This window comes from Ursus americanus, chromosome 23, assembly GCF_024610735.1.
Source record: "Ursus americanus isolate L20-20 chromosome 23, mUrsAme1.1.p, whole genome shotgun sequence".
Classification (NCBI taxonomy): Eukaryota; Metazoa; Chordata; class Mammalia; order Carnivora; family Ursidae; genus Ursus; species Ursus americanus.
The window spans coordinates 1,712,384-1,735,334 of record NC_142149.1 but is presented as its reverse complement, the minus strand read 5'-3'; the positions used below and the strand labels follow the sequence as shown (position 1 = coordinate 1,735,334).

The window sequence follows — 22,951 nt, the reverse complement described above, 5'->3', positions numbered from 1 at the left end:
GCCATCAGGGGGGTGGCGTGGCTGCAGAGGGTCTCAGAACCTCGGCCACCACAGGGCAGCTCCTGTCATCACACCGGCATCCTAGGGACGCCCCTTCCAAAGGACAACACCTTCCTCAGTAAACTGGCAGGACACGCCACCCGGCCAGGCCCAAGTCTGTGCCCAGGTCATCTAGGCAAATAAAAGCCACTCAGGCCTTTTCGCAAACCCAAGTCCATTCACTCGTTCGTGCGTTCATTCCCCAGCCGCGGTGAAGGCCGGACACGGTAGCAGGGGTCCGAGCTACTGCGGTGGGGCTCCCAGGCCTGGGGTACCAAGGTGCCAAGCCGTGAGGCTGAGGGAGGGTGGACCCGGGGAATGCGCAGGGGCGGCCGGAGCACGCAGGGCTGGGAGAAGGCAACTGGGCTCCTTCCAGGACTTCACGCAGTCCCTGAGAGCCCAGGCTGTCCCGGGAGTCCGGGAGCGTGAGGAACAGAGCAAATACAGCAGCACAGGACTCAGACGGCCTAGAGCAGAGCCGTCTGGAGGACCCCCATTAGCGTGCAGCAGGGCGGGTCGGTGGGGGAAGTGAGGGGATGGGGTGGGGATGGACTGTGCGTAAAGGCCTCCGGCGTGCTGAGGAAGTCGGGGATGGGGGGAGCTCCGCGAATCCAGGATCTGAGGGCTCACTGGGAGCAGAGGGAGGCCAGACAGTCCTGGGGAGCTGGGGGGCCAGCAGGGTGGGGAGGAGAGGCCGGTCAGGGACAGAGACCACCGTGGTGGAGCCCTGGAGGCTGGGTACTGGGTCTCAGTGCCCCCTCTGTGCCCTGCTCGGTGCTGGGTGCTCAGGATGGGGGGCGCCTCCAGCCCCCTGCGCAGAGAGCAGGTGCCACGCCGAGGCCCCGCGTCTCACCCAGAGAGCCTGTTCCACTCCCAGTGAGTTTTCCAACTTGAACGTGGGCTCGGACCCCGGCGACTTTGGGTGTCAGGAGATCCCAGGAGGGGCAGGCCCATGGGCCACTGGCGCCGGGCAGCTGCAGGCATCCCCAGCAGCCCCACGACCTCCCCTGGGGCCAGAAGCGACCACCTCCCACAGAGCGATGAGGTTGGACAGATAAGCATGTCATCGGTCGTGTAAGGCGGGCGGGACTCGGTTGCCGGCTGCCTGGCGGGCCCTGGGTCCTCGCCGGACACACACCTGCACACCAGGCCTGGCAGCCACAAGGCCCCACCACAACAACAACGGACGAGAACCAAGGCAAGGCGTCCCGTGGCCATGTGCTCGCAGCGCCCCCCGGCCCCGCTCACCACACGTTGCTGGCCTTGGTCTGGTCCACCACCAGCAGGTTGCAGTGCACCTCGTCCACCAGCTCGGGCGCAATCCAGCGCAGCGGCACCCACAGCTGGTCGGCAGTCACGAAGTAGTCTTCCTGCGGGCACAGGGGACAGGGCTACTGCGGGGGGCCGGGCGGCTGGCCCTGATCCCCGGCACGGCCGCGCGGTCTTACCCTGTATTTGCCATGGGACAGGCCGTAGTCGCCGATTTTCACTGTCAGGTCGGCGGCGAGCAGGCAGTTCCTCAGGGCCAGGTCGCTGGAGGGCGGGAGGGGGGGTCAGTGGTGGGGCCAGGCTGGGGGCATCCAGGGCCCAGAGGGGCCAGACCGCTTGTCGCTGACGGCATTGTCGTGAGCGGGTGGGAAGGGGCGTCTAATCAGCAGCCCACACCCCGCGGCCCCAGGCCCCGGTCCCTCGCCCGGCACCGGGCGTGCTGGAGGGCCCACGTGGACAGGGCCTCAAATGTTACAGTGCAGACGAGGAAACTGAGGCCCAGAAAAGGCTCGAGCATGCCACGGGGCCCTCTGGGAAGGCACGGCTTGGCCATTGCTGGACCCCCCTCCTGACCCCAGCTGTGGCCCAACTTCTTTCCCACCAACCCACGGAGCCACCCCTCGGGGGTGAGCCAGCCAGGAACAGTGCAGTCTTTCTTCCTGCCCACGACCCCCTCACCCTGGTCCTGACACTGAGATCCCAAGTCTCCCAGAGGGTCCTGACCCTGCCCCTGCCCGGCTCACCCAGGGCTGGGCCTCCCTCCTGGCCCAGGGCAGGGGAGGGGTGGGGAGTTAGCCCACCACTGCCTCCAGCCCAGTGGCTGGCCCTGGGCTGCGGGCTTCTCCCCTGCCTGCTCGGCGGCCACAGGGGTGTCCGGGGGCCCAGGGCACTACGGCAAACGTGGGGTCCGTGCACATCCACCAGGGGCCGCAGACGGGCCTGCACTCGGGGCTGATTGGGCCCGGCGGGCAGGTCGGGAGGCTGGCAGCTGCCCTCTTCAACAAAATCACTGATGCTGGAGTTGCATGTGTCACCACTCAGCACCAGGATATTGTTGGGGAGGACGGCCCGTGCGGCGTCCGGGGTTGGGGGGGCCGCTGGTCCATCGCCACTTCTTCTGGCTCGTCCCCCTATGCGGGGCACCCTGGTCCATCTTTCTGACTCCAGGGCCAGGGTGGGAGGCAGGACAGAGCCAACCCTCCCCCCGGGGAGGCTATGGGACACAGAGGCGAGGAGGGGCCAGTGTGGGGCCCCCGGGTGTCTCTGGCCACCCCAGGGACAGAAGCTGGGCCTGGGGCCCTGCTGTGTGCTTGCCCCGGCCAGCCTGATGGGAGGCAGAAGCAGGTACTCCCCCACCCCCACACTCCCTCCCGTCTGTCTTTTATTTAACCAGATGCATTTGCATCACGGTCCCTAAAGGCTGGATAATGACGAACCCAGCTAACCCTCACACAGCCCCTAAGGCGGGAAGCCGGTGCCCCTTTGTGCAGGGGCAGAAGCCGCAGAGAGCTCGCGGGGACCCCAGAGAGCCAGCAGCCGCGCCCCGCCCTCACCTGTGCACGTAGTTGTGGCGATGCAGGTGCAGGACCCCACAGGCCAGTTCGCAGGCCATGCGCTGCAGGGTTAGGGGGTCAGGCGCCATGGACTCCGCCAGCCGGCAGCTTCGCAGATAGCCCTTGAGGTCGCCCTGCCAAGAGCGGCGACATCATCACCTGTCGGTGGGGGGCAGGGACCCTGGCAAGCCTGCCGCCCAGCCCCCCCCCCACATAGGGGCTGCTAACAGCCAGGGAGCACCCCCCTCCCCCACCCCCCGTCCCCTCCCCTGCGCAGCCGACAGAGCTGCTGCCGAGTCTGCCCCCCAGTGGCCGGCCCTCAGTAGGACAACCCCACAGGCACAGGGCGCGTTCTCTGAGCTCCCTCAGACCCGGCAAGCCTGCGGGCCTCCAGGACCACGTGCTGGATACAGAACCCCCAGGCCCCTGTGCCTGCCACCTCACTGCTGGCAACCAGCAGACGGGCCACGTGAGCGGCAACGCCGAGCCCGGTGGGAGCACGGGACGGGTGACCAGAGGGTCAGCCAGCGAATCCCTGATCTGTGGACACCGCCCGGCTCCAGAAAGGGCCCAGCCACTCTGGCGAAGCCCCAGGAGGTCACAGCTATCGCCAGGAGTCCAGAACCCAGACAGTGGGGACCTGCATGCTGCAGCGCCCCATGTCTGCCATGGGCAGCTCCGAGCAGGTCTGGAGCCGTGAGAGAGCGGGGAAGGGGCCCCGGGGGCATCTTACAGGCCGTGTCCGCCCCGTGAGTAAAACAGGCCTCACGGGAGGCCAAGGAAGCGGAGGTAAGCGGCTCCCAGGAGAGCGTCCTAACTCTGCGCAGGACCTGCAGCCAGTGTGCGGTGGGGCCCCAGACGCAGCCGCCGCCCTCCCTAGCCACGTGGGATCGCCGCCTCCCCACAGGCCGCCTCGGGGAGGCGGTGGGGCGTGCCCCCAGATCCCACTGCAGGGGGAACGTAAGGCCCACAGGATGGCGATGAGGGGTCCCCGCCACAGCAGCTTTGCCTCCGGGGGGGCAGCTGAGCCCTCCTTCTGAACACCCTGGACAGGAGCTCGGGGCACAGGGGCTGCAGGGGCGGTGCGGGGCACGGCCACTCACCATGGGGCAGAACTCCATCACCAGCAGATAGGGCGTCACCTCCGCGCACTGCGCCAGGCACTGGAGCAGGTTGCCGTGCTGAAGGGCCCTGCGGGAGCCAACAGGCTGCCCCCCTGACTCGAACTCAGGGCAGGAGGGGGCGGGTGGGCGGGGAGGGGGGCTGGCTCTGCAGGCGGAGGGGGGAGCAGGGATGGCACAGGGCTTGCCTTTGTCCCCAGGGCCCCGTGCCCAGCAGCCCCCCGCCCGCCTGGCCTGGGGCCCACCCACCTGTAGGGCCGAGCCTCCTCCAGGAAGTGCATCTGCTCCTGCACGCTGGCGCTGGCCTTCAGCTCCTTCACCACCACCTGCGTGCTGCTGAGGCCCGAGTTCACCTCCCCCAGGAACACCTGTGGGGGTGGGCGTCACCACGGCCTCCCCAGGCGCAGCTGCCAGTCGCTGCTCTTCCTCGCGCCCCCACCCCCTGAACCTGGAAGCCTTGCTTTACTCGTCTGCGAGAGGGGCTCTGGACCCCTCCTGGGTGAACCCTCCCGGCCGTAACATTCTCTCCTGTGTGGTCATCCCGAGGCCCCAGCTGTTCTCAGCTCTCTCAGGGGGTCTGCCGCGAGGAAGAGGGGCTCCCCAGGCTGGGGATCAGCAAGAAGCCCGGGCCAAGACACGGCCCCCCAACCCAGCCCTCTCAGAGGTGCCTCCCAGCTTCGGAACGCCCTAGGGAGGGGACCGGCAGGAAAGGGGACCCCAGGGCTGGGGTGGCTCTAGGACAAGCAGGTCTCCACCCTGCCCCTCTGCCTGCCAGGCAAGAGAGGGGCCCACGGTGTCAGCGCCCCCCACTCCCCCCACCCAGGGTCAGCAACTCACCTTCCCGAACCAGCCGTGGCCCACCTCCTCCAGGTACAAGAGGCTGTGCCGGCCCAGGTCCGTGGACTGGAGCAGCTGCACTGTAACAGAGTGGGACCCCCGCTCGGGCTGTCGCTGTCCCCATCTGCCCTTCCCAAGCCCCTCCAGGGGCTGCCCACTCAGCCTGTCTGGGGAGCTGCCCTAAGCCCCCCAGAGTGGGGCCTCGGCTGGGGGCTGCCATCAGGAGCAGGGTGCCTGCTGCCCCGGGAGCTGGGGGCCTACCGGCCGCATCTGGGCATCTTTCTGGGCGAGTCTGAGAAGGCTAGTCCCCAAATGACAGGGACACGCCGGGCTGAAGACGGCGGGGCCTGGAGCCAAGACCAGTGCACCGGCAATGCCGGGCAGGCAGTATGGCCGGGGCCAGGCCCGTGGGGAGGAGGGCACTGGAGCGGCCCGTCCCCTCACCCCTGCCGCAGGCTGGCATTCCAGCCCCAGGCTCACCAAAGGCTCCTTTGTCGGCGGCCGCTTGGCACAGCCCTGTACGGGACACACTGGGCCCATTCTCCTGCAGCCTGGCTGGGTGAGGTCAGCAGGGACGAAGGGTCAGTGAGGGCCCTGGAGGAAGGGCCAGGGCTGCTGAGTCCGCTCACGCCCCATGCCCAGGGATTCCCCGAATTCTGCTCCCACGCCAACCGCCCTGAGGCCACAGGGGGACAGGGCTGGGCCTAGAATGCCAGGAGCGCCCAGGGGGTGGGGGTCTGCTCCTGGGGAATGCTGACCTTGGTGCTGAGCAGCATTGAGGGGCTTTGTCCCCTGGGCCCTGCCCGCGGGCTGTACCGTCCCCCACAGTCTCCAGGGCACTTGGCGTTCCGGTTTTTAACCCTTGACCTCCACGTGGGCTACCCCCTGCATCACATGAGATCTCTCCCCTCCCCAGAAACGGGGTACCCTACAGATCTGCGATTCGAGCGACAGAAATGGACAAAGCACGCAGTTACTGTTATCTCCTGGCCCAGGGGCCCCACCCTCAGGGACAGTCCCCCGAGGGGTGGGAGAAGCCAGGGTCCCAGACACTGCCTGCGGGCCACGGGCCTGGGGGGGGGGGGCGGTGTCCCCTGGGACGACCCCTGGCTCCCCACTAGTGACCACTGTCCAGGGTCAGCACGGGCTCAGAGACCCCCACGGGCCTCCAGGAAGGTCCGGGGGCCTCCTACTGCAGCGTGCTCCCTTCAGGGGCTTACGGGCAGCTCTTTCAGGTCAGTCAAGAGATGTGCACATGCCTTCGAGCCCCAGGCCCTGGTTCCTGCATAACCGCTGACGTCTCCCCCAGGAGACACTGACGGGGGTGGGGAGTGACAACCTGGTGGCCCCCGGGCTGCTCTGAGGACCCAGACCAGTGCCCTGATGAAGTGTGGGCTTCAGAGTGGGCAGCGGCGAGGACATGGGCCCGGCAAGGCCTGGAGCAGAGCAGGCGGGATGGGCCTGCCCATCACCACAGGCCTGGAGGGCCTGACCCCCTTCCCTCGGTGCCCCCAGAGGAGCTGGGGGTGGGCACGGGCCTTGCCGCAGAGCTTCCAGGGAGGGGACCTGAGATTAGGCTGCCATGGGAGCAGACCGACACCAGGAACCACCCCCACAGGCCCCAGACAGCTAGAGGCTCCCACAGCACGAGCCTCAGGCAGACGGGTTCAAAGGCCAGCTCAGACACTGACCTCTAACCTCTCAAGCTTGGACCCACATATGTCCTGCAGGTGGTCACCCTGATCCGGGGCAGGGGCAGAGGGGGGCAGGATGGGGAACGGATGGAAGACAGGGCAAGGAAGCCATGGGAAGAGACCCCTGCCTTCTGCTGCCCCAACCCCAAGGCCTGAGTCAAAGGCCCATTCAGGGCCCTGCCCACAGAGGGGGACGCGAAAGAGCCCTTCCTCCCTGAGTAGGTGGGTCCCGCCCACTGGGCACAATGGAGCCCATGTCCCTGCGTGGCCTGTCGGCGCTGCGGAGGTTGTCTGGGGCCAAGTGTCCAGGGACAGCAGAGGGTCCCCTCCTCTCAGCACATGGGTAGCCCATCCCAGGACCAGGGCAACAAGTCCCTTGTCCCTGGTGCCCGGAGCTGTCCCTTTGCACAGCAGCCCCAGGTGGGGGAGGTGGCAGGCAGAAGGCTGACCCAAGACCGTCCACAGTGCCCCAGCTCCCATCAGAAGGGGGCACCCACCAGCCCTTGGCCGCCCCCTCCCCAGGAGCACCGGCTGCTGAGTCCAGAGGCTGGGCCGGACCCTGAGTCACCCCTTGTGCACACCCCCCGGTCCTCTCTGGGGGGTTCACTCACCTGAGCGACCCGGCTGCTTGGCCATGGGCAGGGAGACCTCGGTGAGTGGCAGGACATACACGTCTGGCCCGTTCTGAGCCCCCGTCGCAGGGGAGCCCTGTGCCGAGAAGCCGGCGGCGTATTCTTCCCCCTCGGCATTCTCAAACTCCTGTAGGTGGGCGCCCAGCTGGCGGTGACTCCAGGGCTCCAGGGATGGGGGGGCAGGGCAGGGTCAAGGGGTGCAGGCCAGCCTCAGAAAGGACCGAGCTCTCACCTCTTCTGGAACTGGGGGTGGAGCAGGCTAGGGGCCTGCCCCGGAGTTGGGGCACCTGCTAGTCGCCCCTCCCACCCCTCTTCTCGCTGCTCAGGGCAGAGAACACACCCGCTCTCCCCCCAGAGACTCCAGCTGCCCGAAGGGCCAGAGAGCTGGTGTTTGTCTTTTTGGTTGTAGGAGAGGGTGACCGCCCTCCCAAAGGCACAGGGAGGGGGGCCTCAAGTGTGGGGGCCACGAGCCCAAGGTCAGCAGCACCTTGCCCAGCCCAGTCCACCCCCACCAGCGGGCAACGCTGGCCCCACATTGGCAGGGGTGAGGCCGGAGGCAGGAAACCAAGAGGCCCATCCTGTCTGCCCCCAACTCCTCTTTGCCACCCCTCCCCCAGCAGCCTGTGATCCCAACCTCAGAGTCAGGGCTGGGAAGCGGGGACAGGGGCTCCATCACAACCCCCAGCCTACCCCTTCCAGACAAGGAGCATTCCTGAGTGCCCAGAACAGGGAGCCCCCCGCCCCAGATCTCCACCCCTCGGCCAGGCAACCCGCCACCATCCAGAGCCACCTGCCTTGACCCAGGGCTCCTTAAGAGCCTAGCCCTGCAGCCTGGGGCTGGGCCCTACCTGGCCCGCATTTTGGAATGTGGCCCTACACCTGTCTATGGGGAAGATCCCTCCTCCCAGGTCCAGAGCATACTCCAGAAAAGAGCCGAAGTCTCAGAAATCCTCTCCTACTAAAACAAGAGCAGCTCCCATCCCTGGAGCCCCCAAGCCCACTGCCCAGGTGGGGAAACTGAGGCCCAGAGCCCCCACCCCCACCCCAATGTGGACAGGTGGCTGGACCAGGAGCCAGGGGGCCTAGGTTCTTCCCTTGGCCCTGCGTGCCCCGGGGACCCTCCTTCCTCCTGGAAGCCCTCTGTCTGCGTCCCTGTGGCCCAGTCCTGGTCCCTACCCAGAGAGGGGGAAGGGGACGGGGGAAGGGACTGGTGGCTGTGATGGCTCCCCTCCCCGTGGCCGCGGATCCCACCCTTGGGGCCCTGGGGTACTCGCAGCAGCTGCAGCTCCATCCGCTCCCACCAGCCCTGGCCCCGGCCCGTACCTGACGGTGCCGCCGGGCAGCCTGCCGGATCGCGCCAGCAGAGCGGGCGATCAAGTAGGACAGCGTGAGCATGGCCGCCTGGCCCCTTCGTCCAGCAAGCTCCACGGAGGTGCCCAGCCCTGGGCCCCCAGAGACCAGGCTGGGGCCCCCGATGCAGGCAGGCCCGCCCACCCAGGCGCGCTGGGGCTGGAATGTTCTGGGCACCATGTTCTCCAGGAGGTGAGGAGGGCACGGGTAGGAGGGGCCGAGGCCAGCCTTTGTTTGGGGCTTGTTCTCTCAGCACCCTGAGGAGGGGCTGACCTCGGTCCCCCACGTCTGCCCCCATGACTTTGCGGCTCTGGCCCCGGATCCTGCGGGGCCGTGCTACGGTGTGCCCGCGGGTCAGGAAGACGGCCTCCCCCGGGCGGGGTGCAGGGAAGGTAGGCACGAGCACGGACCCCGCAGCCTCCAGGGCCACAGACCCCCCGCGGAGGCACTGAGGAATCTGGGAGGGCGGCCCCTGTAAAAGGCACATTCCTCGTCCTCGCTGGGCGGGGAGCAGCCCCTGCAGACCCCCCTGTGACACGGCGTACCAGAGCAGGGGGGCTGGTCCTCCGAACTGGGGCACGGCTGGGGCGTGGGCCACTCAGTGTGGACGTCGATGGGGGCCACAGGGCAGCCCCACCCCTCCTACACTCTCCAGGCCCGGCCATCTGCCCCCCAGCTAAGGGCAGGGAGGGGGCACGGGGAATGACCACAGGCCCGCACGCTGTTCTCTAAGTTGCCGAGAACTCAGCCCACATGGGCGGAGCCTCTGGTCGGGTTCTCAGTGGCCAGCTTCTCCCCTGGTGCTCCCTACTCAGAGCTGCAACTGGACGTTGGGGGGCAGCTGCCCTGGAATGCCCCTCAGCCGCCAACTCAGGAGAGGACCTCAGCCCCAGAATCCAGCCCAAGGCCCTGGGGAGCGGAGCCCGGGGGCGGCCTTAGTGAAGACAGGGCCGTGCATTTCACCCACGCTCTATAAACAGCGATGACCCCTACTGTTGTGCGTGGCCACCCTGGTTTCTAGCACCGGCACCCAGCGCCTTCCCTGGGGGGTAAACGACGCCCAAAGGAGAGTGATCCCAGCTGGCAAGGCCGTCTGGGTGCGGGGACAGTGGGTCCAGGCGGCTGCTGGTTCAGATGACCCGGGCACTTCCGCCACCAGGAAGTCAGGGACCTCTGGGGAAGCGAGCCCCTCTCACGCCGGCTCAGGAGCCCCTGGGGGGCCCTGCAGGAAGGCCCATCCTCACTGTCCCGGGGCGCCTGACCTGCGCACAGCACTCAGAGGCCACGCCCACACAGAGGGGACCCAAAATGGGGGAGAGGGTGGGCTGGGGTTCCTGAGAGCCTCCAGGCCTCTCCTGCCGCGGCCCCCAGGGGAGAGGGGTGCAGGTGACCCCGGGAAGGAGGGAAGCTCAGCACAGAGCCGGCACAAGAAGGCCTGACTCTTGGGATCCGTCCACATCCCCCTCGGACACCCCAGCCCTCACCTTGAACCCGATGCCACCCTTCTTACAACACAGACAGGCCAGCATGAGGGCGATGACAGTGAAGAGCCCGGAGAAGGACACGGCCACCACAGCCAGAGAGGACGACCAGGAGAGCTCGCTGAGGGGGGCGCCGTCTGCCGAGGGAGAAGGAGTTACAGGGCAGCCTCCATGGACCTGCCCCCCCACGCTCACCCGGTCCCAGCAGCTGCACTCAGGGGCCAGCCAAACCCCTGACTCCCCAGCCCACCCCCACTTACAGAGGCCTGAGCCCCAGCGCCCTGGCCCTTCTCGCAGCCCCACCACCCTGGCCACCCACGGGCCCAGTCACCAGGCCCGAGCCTGCAGTCCCCTGAATGGCCACTGGGCGCCGCTCTGGCCTCACCCAGAGGCTAAGGGGTTGTCCAAGCAGCGGGAGCCTTCCCAGGTCCCAATCCCGGGGGGCTCATGGACACCCCTCCATGAGGTCAGGGTCTCGGAGCTATGGGAAATTGCCCTCCATGTCTCTTCCAGACTGGTCACCTGCCTCCCCTCTCTGGTGCTTCGTCCAGGGGCGGTCACCTTGTCAAAGCTCGGAGCGGGGTAACCCTGCAAGAATCCCGAGGGGCCGGGACGGAGACTCGGGCCCCGCTGAGGGGGGAGGTGTTGGGGCTGGCCACCTGCCAGGCTCTGTGCAGCCGGGGGGCAGCGCCCTGAGATAGGAGGACTGTCTGTCCTCTGAGGCACGAGGACCCCACTGTCCCCAAGAAGGCGGCACCACACTGGCTGGGTGCAGAGTTCCTGCATTCAGCCTGGCGTTTCCAAGTTACCCTCTTGCTGAAGTGCCACCAAGGGCCCCCGGTGCTGTTTCTGTCCTGGGAACAGTGGTGACCCCCCCTTCTGCATCACCGAGTCCACAAGAGCCCCCACACGGCTAGCCCTCACCAGATGCGGGAACGGAGGTGCCCAGACAACATGACACAGCCCCCCGACACATAAGGATGGCCCCCGAGTTAGGGCTCTGGGCTACCCCACTCCCCAGCTGAGCCAGGGCTTCGGGAAGCCCGGCTCATCTGTGCCCACGGGACAGCCCAGGTGTCCCCTTGACAGAGGCAGGCCTGCCCCTCCTGTCCTGTCACACTGGCTCCAGGGCATGCCCTGCCCCAAAGACCTCTGTCTGGCCCCTGGAGGTTTTCTGCCCGCCCACCAAGCATCCCACCCCTCAGCCCCCAGTGGCTGACCGCTCAAGACCCCACCACCCAACCCAGCACACCTGCCACACCAGGCCCATCACATCAGCTCAGACCTGGTCTCAGCAAGGCCTCACGGGATCCTAACCAGCCACTGAGGTGACCCCAGGCCTGTCCCCGCTGGACAGGAAGAAATGAATGCTCAACAAGAGCAAGGAGCCTGCCTAAGGAGGCACAGCTGACCTCTGACTGACGTGCTTCTGCTCCCATACCTTCTGCACTCACATAGGAAGCCAGGGCTGCAAGCTAATGTGATATCTTGGAGGGCTGCCTGGAGGCAGTGTGAGCCCAAAGGCCTAGAAAGATGGCAAGCACAGCCTGGGCTCCTGCTCAGGTCTCCAAGCCCATTCCCCACACCCACACACAGGGAAGAGGAGCTCTCAGGAGGCCCAGACTCAGCCTCCACCCTCAGCCCCTGCCCTTGGCCTCCAGCCTCAGCCTCCAGCCTCAGCCCCTGCCCTTGGCCTCCAGCCTCAGCCTCCACCCTCAGCCCCTGCCCTTGGCCTCCAGCCTCAGCCTCAGGCACCCTGGGCCCAAACCCTTTGAGGGGCCACCATAGCTCGGGGGGGCAGCTGCAGGAAGCAGGGGGCTGGGCTGGGGGTTCTGGAGGAAAACCCCAAAGGGGCTCCCTGGAGCAGCCACTAGAGCCCACCCCTGCCACCCCCAGAGCCTTGCGGGCTGGGCGGGTCACACTTGTGGCACAAGAGGCTTCTCCTCCGCTGCTATTAAGCCTTCGGCCGCAATTAGGTGAACCCACACAGAAGGGACCAGAGCTCAGCTCCTTCGTGTGAAAACACAAGTTGTCAAAGTCAACACGTTCATTAAATTAAACACCCGTGACAGGTAACAGCAAAAGCTACCGTGCTCGCCAACCCGCCCGCGCTCCCCAGCGCCGCCCCCACCGCCAACCGTGTCATCGCTCTGCCCGCCAGAACCGCCCAGCGTCCCCAGCCGCCCTCCGTGCCAGGTCCTGTCCCCGCGGAGGCGCCTGCGTGGGACGGTCTGCGGCAGCGGACCCTGTCTCGCCAGTTACTGTACCCACCGCAGAAGCAACACGGATGGTGACAGACACAGCACAGCCCCCGCGGGCCCGGCCGCCGCTCTCCACGGCCTGGTGGCCTGACCACTGCTGTCATCTCAAACAGGGCACAACCTTCCGTAAAGCTGCACAGCCAGGACTAGGAACAGCACCTCACCCTTATTGGGCACCTGCTGTGTACCGAGGTCTCCCTTCCAGGTTGTGAAGGGGACGGAGCATGTCCGGGGAGCTTGGGGGGCACTGGGGGGGGGGGAGAGACAGTTCAGAACAGAACCAGGTGCCTGGCTGGGCTTCCCATAAAAGGAAAATAGGACCTGTGTCTGCCATCAGGTGAGTGGTGGCCGGGCAGGGCTGTCACATGACGGGGTCCTGCCCTCCCCCGTCCCCTCTTGAAGCACCTGTCCTGTGACCCCAGAAGGAAGCCAAATCGAGCAGAGGGAGGGCCCTGGCCTGGAGCTGGTCGCACATGAGAAAGTGCAATCATTAAAAGCACGCTCAGTGTCTCTGGGAAGACGCGGGACGCCAGGGGCCGAGGGCCAGGCTGGCCGCGGTGGGAGTGACGGGCCGTGCAGGGGAACTGCGCCTCACCGCACACCAGAGTAACCTCAGACTGACGTCGAAGCCAGATCACAGGGGCGCCGAAGAGGGAGGTGGACAGAGGGCTTCTTCCTGGAGGATGTTTACGCTCAAAGTAGTGGAGGGAGTCACAAAATATCGATGGATCTGGCTCCATAAAAACGAGTGTTCCATCCAAGCCCCGGATGAAAGGCAAGTAGCACACCAGGAAAAACCACTTACAGAACGTACATCAAAAGACTGGTGTCCTGACTACAGAGGGCCCACGATCAGCAAAAACTAAGAAATCACCTTGAGACCCCCCCAGCATGGACAAGACAACTAAGGAAGCCCGCAAGAAGACGTCCAGCCTCGTCCATAATCAAAGAACCACGACCGACCCCCAGCACCACGTCTGCTTCCAGAGGGAGGGCGTCCCCGGCCGCAGCCCGCGCTCCAGACCCCGCCGCCAGGCCCCCGGCCCAGGCATCCCAGCAGCAGCGGGCAAGCGGGGGGCCGTCCGCAGAGCCGCGCCTTGGAGTCGGCCCTCTCGTTGGCCAAGTGATTCCTGTCTGGGCACTGACACCGAGGGACTGACCTGGAGGACACAAGAACCCAGAACAAACGCGAACCCGGGAATGAGTGCGTTTCCAGTACAGACAGAGCACGTCTCGCACGCACGCGGTGAACTTTGCGGTGACGTTTATAACAAAAAGAGCCCAGACGATGCCCCCAAAGCTGAAGGGTTAAAACAACCCACAGGTACGTCTGCAACGGGAGCCGTAAAAAGAGTCGAAAGAGAAGTTGTGAACAAGGAAAGCTCCGCATCGAACTACTGAGAAGCGGCAAGGCCGCGAGGACACGTCTGGGCGCCAGGCGTCAGTCACGTGACCGTGGGGCCACAGGCTCGGGGTCCTCCAAACATACGCACCAGGCCTCCCAGAGGGCAGACTGCAAATACACACCGTCGAAGGGCCTGGGAGGCTGGGGGGTTGAGCGTCGCTCTTGATTTTGGCTCAGGTCGTGATCTCGGGGTGGTGGGATCAAGCCCCACGTCGGGCTCCGCGCTCACATGGAGTCGGCTTGAGATCCCCCCCGCCATTTACTCTGTTTCAGTTCTACCCTGATGGAGCTGAGACCAGAGGCAGGATTGCAGAACCATTTACAAATCCGGGTCACGACTATGTGAACGAACAAAAACCACCTGGAAGGAAAGATCCCGAAACGCAAGCAGCGCTCGTCCGGACGGCAGAGTCCTTCAGGTCGTCTGCACGTTGCGTCTCCTACGACAAGCACGCGGTCCTCCTACAACCAAACGTGTACCATTTTATGTGATCGTGGCTCACATTCCATCCCATCGTTCCGTCTTTAAGACCCCCACAGCCCAGCACACACACCATGAAGCCCTGACGTCAGTGAGTCCCAGGGTCCGCCCCCCACCCCCTGCTCAAACCCCACCCCCCGGAGCCACATAGCCCGAGGTCGGTGAGGTCTCCCCGGGGACGTGATGGGGACATGGATGGCAGGAGAAGGGGCAGAGATCCTGGCTCCAACCATGCCGGGACTTGAGTTTCGGCCACGTCTCCAGCGCACAGAAAGGACAGTGAGCTGGGCCGCATTCTGGGCCCCAGGGCCGATCCACCATGCCCTCCCCTCTCAGCACCCACCTCGCTGTCCTGACCTGGACCCTCCTCCCCACCCCCAAGTGGGCCCAGGCTGGGCCTCCACCACCTTCCTGACCCCACTGCGGTCCCAGCACTTCCTCTGGGGCTCCAGACCCCCATAGGCACCTGGGCCTGGCCCTTCCCTCCGGCATAGTGAGCATCACAGATCTGCTCCCTGGACCCATGCCCGGCCACTCCCCAAACCAGACACCCCAACTGCCCCCGGACTCCTCTTGCCTTTCCCCAGGCCACTGGCTGCCACCAGCACAGCCAGGACCCTGCCCAAACTTTGGGGGTCTGCAGCTCCCTGGCCCTTCCTCACCCAGGACCAGAGCCATCGTCGAATCACCAACCCCCAACGCCCCCTCCGAGCCCTCCACACGGACCCCCACTTGCCCACGGGCTGGCCATTCCCCTGGCCGTCCCTTCAGCCTGAGGGAACATCCCAGGGGGCCTGAGACACACAGCACTCAGGAGCCACTTTGACGGAGCGAGGGCAGGGCCAGTCAACCCCTCCAGCTTCAACGCCAAGGGCCTCGGTTTCCCCAGTGTTCCCCGGAGGGACCACACCCTGCTGTCTGCCTGGCGGCTGCCCCAAAGAACAAGACAGCGATGTGACCCACTAAGATGGCCACAATTTTTGTCATGGGAAGTCAGCGTGGCGAGGATGTGGAGAGTGGGAAGCCGCGTCCCCCGCGAGTGACGCTGTGGGACAGTGGCGGCTGCTCCGAGCAGCGCTGTGCGGCCACATGGTGAGGGGCAGGTGTGCGGCTGCCAGGGGCTGGGGGGTGTGCGTGGCACGCTGGGTCTCTATGGGGTAAGGAGAATGTTCTGGAACTGGGAACACATGAAATGCCCCACTGTTCACCCGGACATGGTTCACTTTATGTTCTGTGCGTTTCACTTCAATTTAAGAAAGTGTGTAGTGAGCACTCCGCACCCGTGGAGGCCGGGTCAGGGTCTGCCCGACCCCCAGAGCCCCCAACGCACCCCCACCCCTGGCTGGCTCACTCTTCTGCCGCCAGGTGCCCACAGCCTCCCGTCTCACCCTGTCCCCTCACGGAGCTGCCCAAACCCTCCTGGGACACGGGCCACATCCACAACAGGAGTCCTGCCCATCGCGGCCCAACGCCCCAGCTGCTCGCACCACGGGGAGCTCACTCTTCCTGTGGGGCCCCCAGCCTGGCCCAGTCAGAGAGCCCTGGGCTCCGTCCGGGAGGTGCCCCAGCCGCCCGGCCCATGGGGACTCAGGCTCCAGGGTCAGCCACAGGCCTGGGGCGGGGCCTCGGCCAGGCATCTGAGGACATCCTGGCACCAGTCCGCCTGCCCCCATGCCCGCCTGGTGACGCAAACGGGGTCCTGCTCAGGAAGGAACCTCGGCCAGGAGGGCGTTCCGCTGAGTTAACAGGATGAGGCCAGCGAACGGCACTCAGGGTGGCGGTCCGCCTGCCCAGGGTGTCAGGGGCCGAGGTCCTGGGGAAGCCCGGAGAGGCCCAAAGGTCTGTCTCCGACACCCCCACCTCCCAGCCCCCGGTGGGAGCAAGCAGCAGGATTTGGCAGGATTCTGGGGTTCCTAGGGCAGGGCGGGGGGCAAGCAGGATCCTGTGGGCAGATCTGGGGCGGGGGATTGGGGGCCAGAGGCTCTCCACAAAGGTTTGTCTGTGGGCCCAGACCTGGGAGTTTCTTCCAAGAGGAAGGGAGTCCCGAGCAGGGACACGGCAGCCCTCCACCAGGGCTTGTGTGGCCGGATGCCTCACACGCAGGACCCAGGACCCTCTTTTTCCTCGCTTCCCCCAAATCTCAGAGGCCAGCCAGCAAGTAAAAGGACAGACCAGGGAATGAAACCGGAGCCCTAGCTTGTCTGTAAGGGAGGCCCCCGGTGCAGGGCTGGGAGCGGTGGCCGCAGCACACGTGCCCACACGCGGGCTCAGACACACCTGCCTCCTGGCCCCCAGGCCCCAGCACACCCGCCTCCCCCGCCCCCAGCCTCCCGTGCTGAAAGCCACACCAGCAGGACTCACCCCACCCACCCCAAGAGTTGGCACTGAACCCAGAACCACCGTGGACCATGCCAGGCTCTTCTGACCACAGCCAGGTGGGGAAACTGAGGCCCACCCTCGGTTTCTGACTTGGCCGGGGAGCAGCCAGACCCCACCTCCACAGCTGCCCAGGCTCCACTCCCCAGACACCTGCTGCGTGCAGAACAGAGGGTGCGGGAGGTGGGCAGGGCCGAGGCTGGCGCTAAGAGAGCACGGGGGGTGGTGGGGAGCCGGTGATCTGGACAGTGCACCCCAAAGACAGAGGAGTGGGGCTAGAGGGACGCACGAGGGCCCCACGGCTAAGCGCCAGCTAAGGCGCAAGCCTGGAGCGACAGGCCTGGAGCCCGCCAGCCCCCTGATGCGAACACGAAGCTCAAAGGCCCCACCCGGGCCGCCCCGCTGGGTGCACAGGGCCTGCTGGGGCAGCAGTGGCTGTGGGCCACGTGGGGTCATGGCAGCCGCTCACCCGGAGGGCTCCTTCCCAGAGCCCAGACCACAGACCTGCTGAGGGCAGCGGTGTCAGCCCTCCTGCCTGCGGCCAGTGTGGGTCAGGAGCTAAGCCCTGCCTAGAGACCACGAGGGGGGCTCTCGGCCTCTAACTCGCCAGGGGCAGGAGAGCACCAAGGAGGCCTGGGGGCCTTCCTTCCGGAGAATGGGGGAGGGGGACACACTGAGCACTGGCGCTCAAACGCACGTGTGCACACACGCACACTGATACATATATGTTTGTTCCCACTCACACGTTCAATGTGTTCACACACTTCCACCCATGCACACCCACACACTTTTCCACGTCCTCACTCAACCACGTGGCACGTGCGTGGGCACGGACACACAGGGACGCAGACACACACTCGCACACCCAGACACACGCTCCCAGCAGCACGCACTGGCCGTCTGGGGGTGGCCCAGCCCCAGGGGCTCCGTCAGGATCCCGCCCCAGGACCCCACAGCAGGGCCCCGCCCCGCATCAGGCCCGCTTGTCACACACACAGAGACGGAAGGAAGTTCCGCAACTCCGCACTGTCCAGTGACACGTGAGAAACCCAGGCCTGGCCACCACTGACACCAGAGGCCCCCCCGCACCGTGGGCCCCACCCCCGTGGCCAGTCCCAGGCTGCAGGGCTTGGGGTGAGCACGAGTAACTCAAGTGCTGCCTCACATTCCCCTCTGACCGACACACGGGCTCCTCGGCACGAACGCTCCTCCCATTTGGCCCCCAGCCTCGTCCACCTGTCCTGAGAGATGCACGCCTGGGGGCTCCCACTCCCCCTGGGGGCCTGTGAGTGACACCCCGGGAAGATAGCCTTGGCCATTTTGTTCATCTGGGGACCTGCCCTGACACGTGCTGGGCACCAGGTCACCCCAAGGGACCTGAGCTGGATAGATGAGTCCCTCTCCTGAGCATGGCCAGGGCGGGAGGCGCTGGGGGACAGCAGCTTGGTAGAGGCCAAGGGGCCACCAGGCTCAGAATCGCCCAAGCCCCAGATTTCTTGCCATCCTTGGCTCCAACTTTCTGCCTGGACCCCATGCAGGGCAGAGTTGGGGCGAGGTCGGCTAAGGAAGGGGGGCGGCAGGAGCATTGTCCATGCCGGGGGTGGCCTCAGCCACAGGGAGCAATGTGCCCGTGGGCCTGGCAAAAGGAGCCCAAGGTCCGCCTGCCCGGGGTAGGCCCCACCGAGGAGCCAGGACAGCTCCCTCCGAGGCTAAGTGGCTTTGAGAAGCCGGAGCGCCATTCCTCTAGGACAGAAACTGCCTCTTGGAGGGGGTGGGGGGCTGCTTCCCACCAGTACGGCTTCAGGCACCCTCCCAGAATAAACAGGATGGTCCAAATGCTTCACAACGAGCTTTTTGGAAAAAAGAAAGAGAGAGGGGGAAGGTCTCGAGGGGGCGCATTTGCCTCTCCCTCGGTGGCCCGTCGGGCGACCAGCGTGGCGCCCCTGAGCTCGGAATCGGGAAAGACGCGCTCGCACGCTGGCACGCTCCGCGGCGGACACGCGGCCCGCAACCAAGTGCGATCCGAGCCACGACACAGCTATCTGCCTGAGGCCTGGGTCGCAGAATATGTAAATATGCCCCAGAGTGATAAGGGGAAGGCTCAGAGGGCCGTTCGCGGGAGAGATGGGAGGGCTCAGGCAGTCAGGCCGCCGGGCCCCAGATCGGCCGCGGTGAGAAGCCGGACGCCAAGCGCTGGGAGCAAGCCCCGACTCGCGAGTCCAGGGACACAACGAAGACTCCGTGTTGCACGGTTTGCTGCTATGACGTGTCCTCGCCTGCGTGGGGGGGGGGGGTCAGGGAACAGAGCTGGACTGGCAGGGCGTGTGGGGTTTGTCCTCGGGGACAGAAGCGCTCTAAAATTGGTGGTGACGGTTGCACAACCCCGCGAGGCTGATAAACACCACTGAAGCACACGCTTTAAAGGGGGGAGTCCTTGGGAACGTGAATCACAGTCAACAAAACTGTGAAAGAGAAGCGGCGACGACCGTCCATAGCGGGGCCTGTGAACGCACCACACTGTGTCCCCGGGAGAGCGCTGTCCGCAGAGTGAGCGAGGCACGCAAGGTGCAACCCCCACCCTCACCCCCGCCCCCCCGAGCGCCCCCCAGCGAGAGGCTGAGCAAGAGCCCGCGGGGCACTGGCTCCCACGTCCCGTGGAAAGTCGAATTCCTTCTTCCTGGGGCTGGCGGGTCTCCCCGCCAGCACCCCCGCCGCTTCCTGGGGGCCACAGGTGGCGCCGGGCAGCCCGCGCAGGTGTCCAGCATTACAAAGTCACCACATCCCTCCCGGGGGGCCGGCAGCTGGCCAGGGGCCCCGAGCGGCACTGGCCGCGGAATCTGCAGGGCCTGGGGAAAAATGGAGCCCTGGGACCCCTTGTTCAAAACTGTTAAGAATTTTAGTGTGGCCAGAACAGGGCGTGAAGCCCTGCAGGACCCTCCCCAGAGCTGGAAGCCCAGCAAGGACTCCTCGATGCAGGACAGTGTCCTCAGCACCATCCTGCTGCCCATCTCTCACGCCAGCCTCAGCACACGGGAGACCCCAGCAGAGGCCGGGTCTGGGGCCCTGGCTCCCCTGCTCCTGGCCTGGCTCACACAGATGGCAGCTTGTCTCCCTGGCCAGCCCAAGGCCAGCTGTCGGGGCTGCCCGAGGCCATGTGCCCAGGCCAGCAGGTGGGCGGCAGCTGCAGGGCCCCCTCCTTGTGGGGAAGGAGGGGACACACCACACCCTCGCCAGGGGTCAACAAGGCCAGGCCCAGCCACATCCCGCCATGAGAGGTGACCTGTGGGTCCCACCCAGTCCTCCAGTCGCCAGGACCCCACTGCCTCACCCCACACACCCTGTGACAGGTGAGGGACCCCAGGCTGCCCAGAACCAGCCACCACACTAGCCCTGCCCATTCCTGTCCTGCCACTTCCCCCGCCAGAGCTGGAGCCGGGGCTGCGGCCTCATGACTACAAGCCCCCGCCCCCCGGGGCCGGTGGGGGAGACAGTGGCCCACATCCTCCCAGAAACCCCCACGTACCCGGCTCGAGGAGCCGCTCCCGCGTGGCTCCTACCGCTGGTCTAACCCCAGGGTGACCGTCCGGAGACCCCCTACCCCACTCCGGGCACCCAGGCGCCCGGCCTCGGCCCCGGCCCTGGCGGAGGAAGCCAGGGGGCTTGGTGTGGACACAGCCCAGACAGGCCGCCTGGGGACTGGCTCCGGCCCGGCGTCCCCTGCCCTCGCTTCCTCTGCGGCTTCCTCTGCCGGGGGCGGGGAGGCCTCCAGCTGCCGTCCTGCTGGCGCCCGTTCCTGTGCGAGAGGCAGGCCGGGCCCCGTGGACACGCGGGTCCCAAGGCCGCCCGCACATGGGTTCCCTCACTTTTCGAGACTCCTCCAGGTGGGTATGGCCACCACGTGTACCGAGGTGAGGCTGGCTGGGGCCCGCCGGGGAGGGACCCGGCGCTGCCAGAACAAATCACTGTGGGGTGGGGGAGCAATGACAGGCCTGCAGGGTCTCAGCACCGGCGGCCAGAAGCCCTCCATCAGGACCACACTCCTTCTAGATCCTGCCGGCCTCTCCCTGCCTCTGGAGGCGCCCGGGGCCTCTTGCTCTCCCAAACCCCCTCTACTTTCTCCCGTCAGGACCTCGGCCACTGCATGTAGGCCCACCCTGAACGGCATGACCTCACCTGAACTCCTAAGAGCCACAGAGACTCCTTCTGAACCAGAACCATCCCGAGGCTCTGGGGGGGCAGGAATTTGGGGGGGACACTAATATCCAGGAGCCCACTGAGGCGGGGAAGATGGGGTCCATGGAGGAGTTTCCCAGATAAAGGAGGGGCGCGTGCATCCCGAGGCAATGGCTGCCGGGAGAGGCCGGGCTCAGCCCACCCTGGGAAAAGCTCCGTGACCGGGAGACAGCAGAGGGTAGCCTTTGAGGACCAGCCACCAGGACAGACGGCTCTGTCCACAGGACTGAAGTGAGAGCAGTGGTGGGGTCTGGGGCCCAAAGCGGGGAGGTGGGATCTGGCTCTCCCCTCAGCCAGGACCCCTGCCCAGGAAGCCCTAGTGCCCCCCTCCCAGGCCAGTGGAAGTCAACAGCAGAATGGGGCTGTGGCTGTGACACCCAGGAGGTCAGGGCCATGGGTGCAACAGGCCCTGGTCGGGGCTGAGTAGGCCTCACGGGCCGGGACCCCGTGGGGGCGAGAAAATCCACACACAAAAACCAGGGGAAGCAACGTGCCTCATTCAAGGTCACCCAAGGCCTAGAAGACAGTCCAGGGAGAGGGTCCCGGCCAGGCCCAGGTCCAGGCTCTGGCTGATGGAAGGCGTAAGAGGCTCCCATGGCAGGCAGGGGACACCGGCAGCCGGCGGCCCAGGAGACCACGCTCAGGGTGAATTCGCCCAAGACACCCCCTCCGCCCCCAAGGAGGGGACCACGTGTTTGAACCCGCCAGCTGTGCCCCGCAGCGGTGCTCCAGCTGCTCGCGGAGCGTGTGCTCCCTGTGAAGAGATACGTGTGCGGGTGCGCACATGCCACGGTCACCTGCACACGCGTGTGTGCGTGTGGGTGTTCACGCGTGTGCTCGCGTGTGTGACCTGTGTGCGTACCTGCTTGCGTGGGTGCAGGGCCCTGTGGCAGAGAAGCAGCCCCCTGAGGGAAGGGCAGAGCCCGGATTCCTGGAGAATGTGCCCGAAGCGAAGGCATGCCCCCCCCGCCCCCCGCCCAGAGGGGCATGCCTCCCCTCGATGGCCCGCACCACACAGACCCGCCCAGCCCTTCCAGGGCACGAGGAAAGCAAGCAACACTGGCCGAAGGGCCGGCTCTGGGCCCCCCGAGCCTGAGTGGGTCTGGGGGGGGCCTGGGCAGCGTCTGCCTCCAGCCAGGCCCCACGGCAGCAGGCCGTGAGCAGAAGCCACCGGGGTTGAGACCACTGCCAGGTGCGTTTGCCAGCCTGGGAGCAGGGCTCCTAGCCCGTCCCCCGAGGGCCCCCCAGGGGCACCTCTCCCCATGGATGCGTGCCCAGCCCCGGGCCAGCCGTGGGGCACAAGTCACAGGCGTGCACGAGCCCCTCCTGGACCGGGGGTGGGGTGGGGTTGCGACGTGAGCAGAGGGGCTGGGGGAAAGGGCTGGGGGAAGGGCCAGGGGCTGCCTGGTCTGCCGACTGTCCCGAGCTCCCTGTCCCAGCAGCCAGTCAGCTGCGGCCCCACAGCCTGACTACTCGCTTCGCTGGCTCGCTGCACCACCGACCCTGCTGACCCTCACGTGACCCTCAGAGGTGAGCACCGCACTGGCTCCCACCTTACAGGTCAGGAAACTGAGGCAGCAGACACAGGGCCACTGGGCCAGGGAGAGGTGGGTCCACCACCCACTGCCGGGGACCCTGGGGGGCAGCCCCTCCGATAGTTCCAGGCCCCCCAGGGTCAGGGACTCGAGGCCTGCCCAGAAACCACAGCCTGAGCAAGGCCTACCCCCGCCAGACACCGACTGAGGTGACCCCACTCCCTCAAGGCCGTACCATGCCCTCCTCCCAGCCCGGCCCAACTGCTCACGACCAGCCACGTGGCACCCCCCAGCATTCCTCAGTTCTTGGCTCCCACACCTTGCCCACTTAGTCTCCCCAGGGTCAGGTGTCACCTATGTGAGGTTGAGTCTCAGAGAGGTTGAGTTATCAGCCCAAGGCCACACAGCACTGAGGTCATGCAGCTGTGACACCAAGAAATCCCGCACGGCCACCCACATCCTGGGAAAGAGCCGGACCCCAGAAGTGCAGCCTGCACCGGCCCACGTTGCCCCAAGAGCATGCATTCGGGCCTGGCCCCTCATGGCACCCCGGTCCTGCCAATCTCTGAGAGCTGGTGGTGGCCCAGACGGGCACTGGTTTAGGTGAGGGACACCCAGCCCCGGGCCTCACTTGAGGCTCAAACTCAGTCCCCTTCTCAATATAACCGCCACCATCACTGCCTC

General features: G+C 66.3%; 1 protein-coding gene across 4 annotated transcripts in view; it reads right to left on the bottom strand.

Moving 5' to 3' along the window:
• The window catches only part of LMTK1 (lemur tail kinase 1), a 31,449-nt gene that overhangs the window by 6,148 nt on the left and 2,350 nt on the right, over positions 1 to 22,951 (bottom strand). For 2 of the 4 annotated variants that reach the window (XM_045774894.2, XM_045774895.2), the window contains exons 2-9: positions 9,980 to 10,113; positions 7,125 to 7,272; positions 4,820 to 4,899; positions 4,232 to 4,350; positions 3,965 to 4,052; positions 2,862 to 2,995; positions 1,488 to 1,572; positions 1,288 to 1,409 (exon numbers count right to left, since the gene is read on the bottom strand). In XM_045774894.2, the coding sequence (XP_045630850.2) occupies positions 1,288 to 1,409; positions 1,488 to 1,572; positions 2,862 to 2,995; positions 3,965 to 4,052; positions 4,232 to 4,350; positions 4,820 to 4,899; positions 7,125 to 7,272; positions 9,980 to 10,113 (910 nt within the window). Of the gene's footprint in view, positions 1 to 1,287; positions 1,410 to 1,487; positions 1,573 to 2,861; positions 2,996 to 3,964; positions 4,053 to 4,231; positions 4,351 to 4,819; positions 4,900 to 7,124; positions 10,114 to 20,022; positions 21,174 to 22,951 lie in introns of those variants that run through there. The other 2 variants (XM_045774893.2, XM_045774897.2) reach the window with 2 other exon arrangements.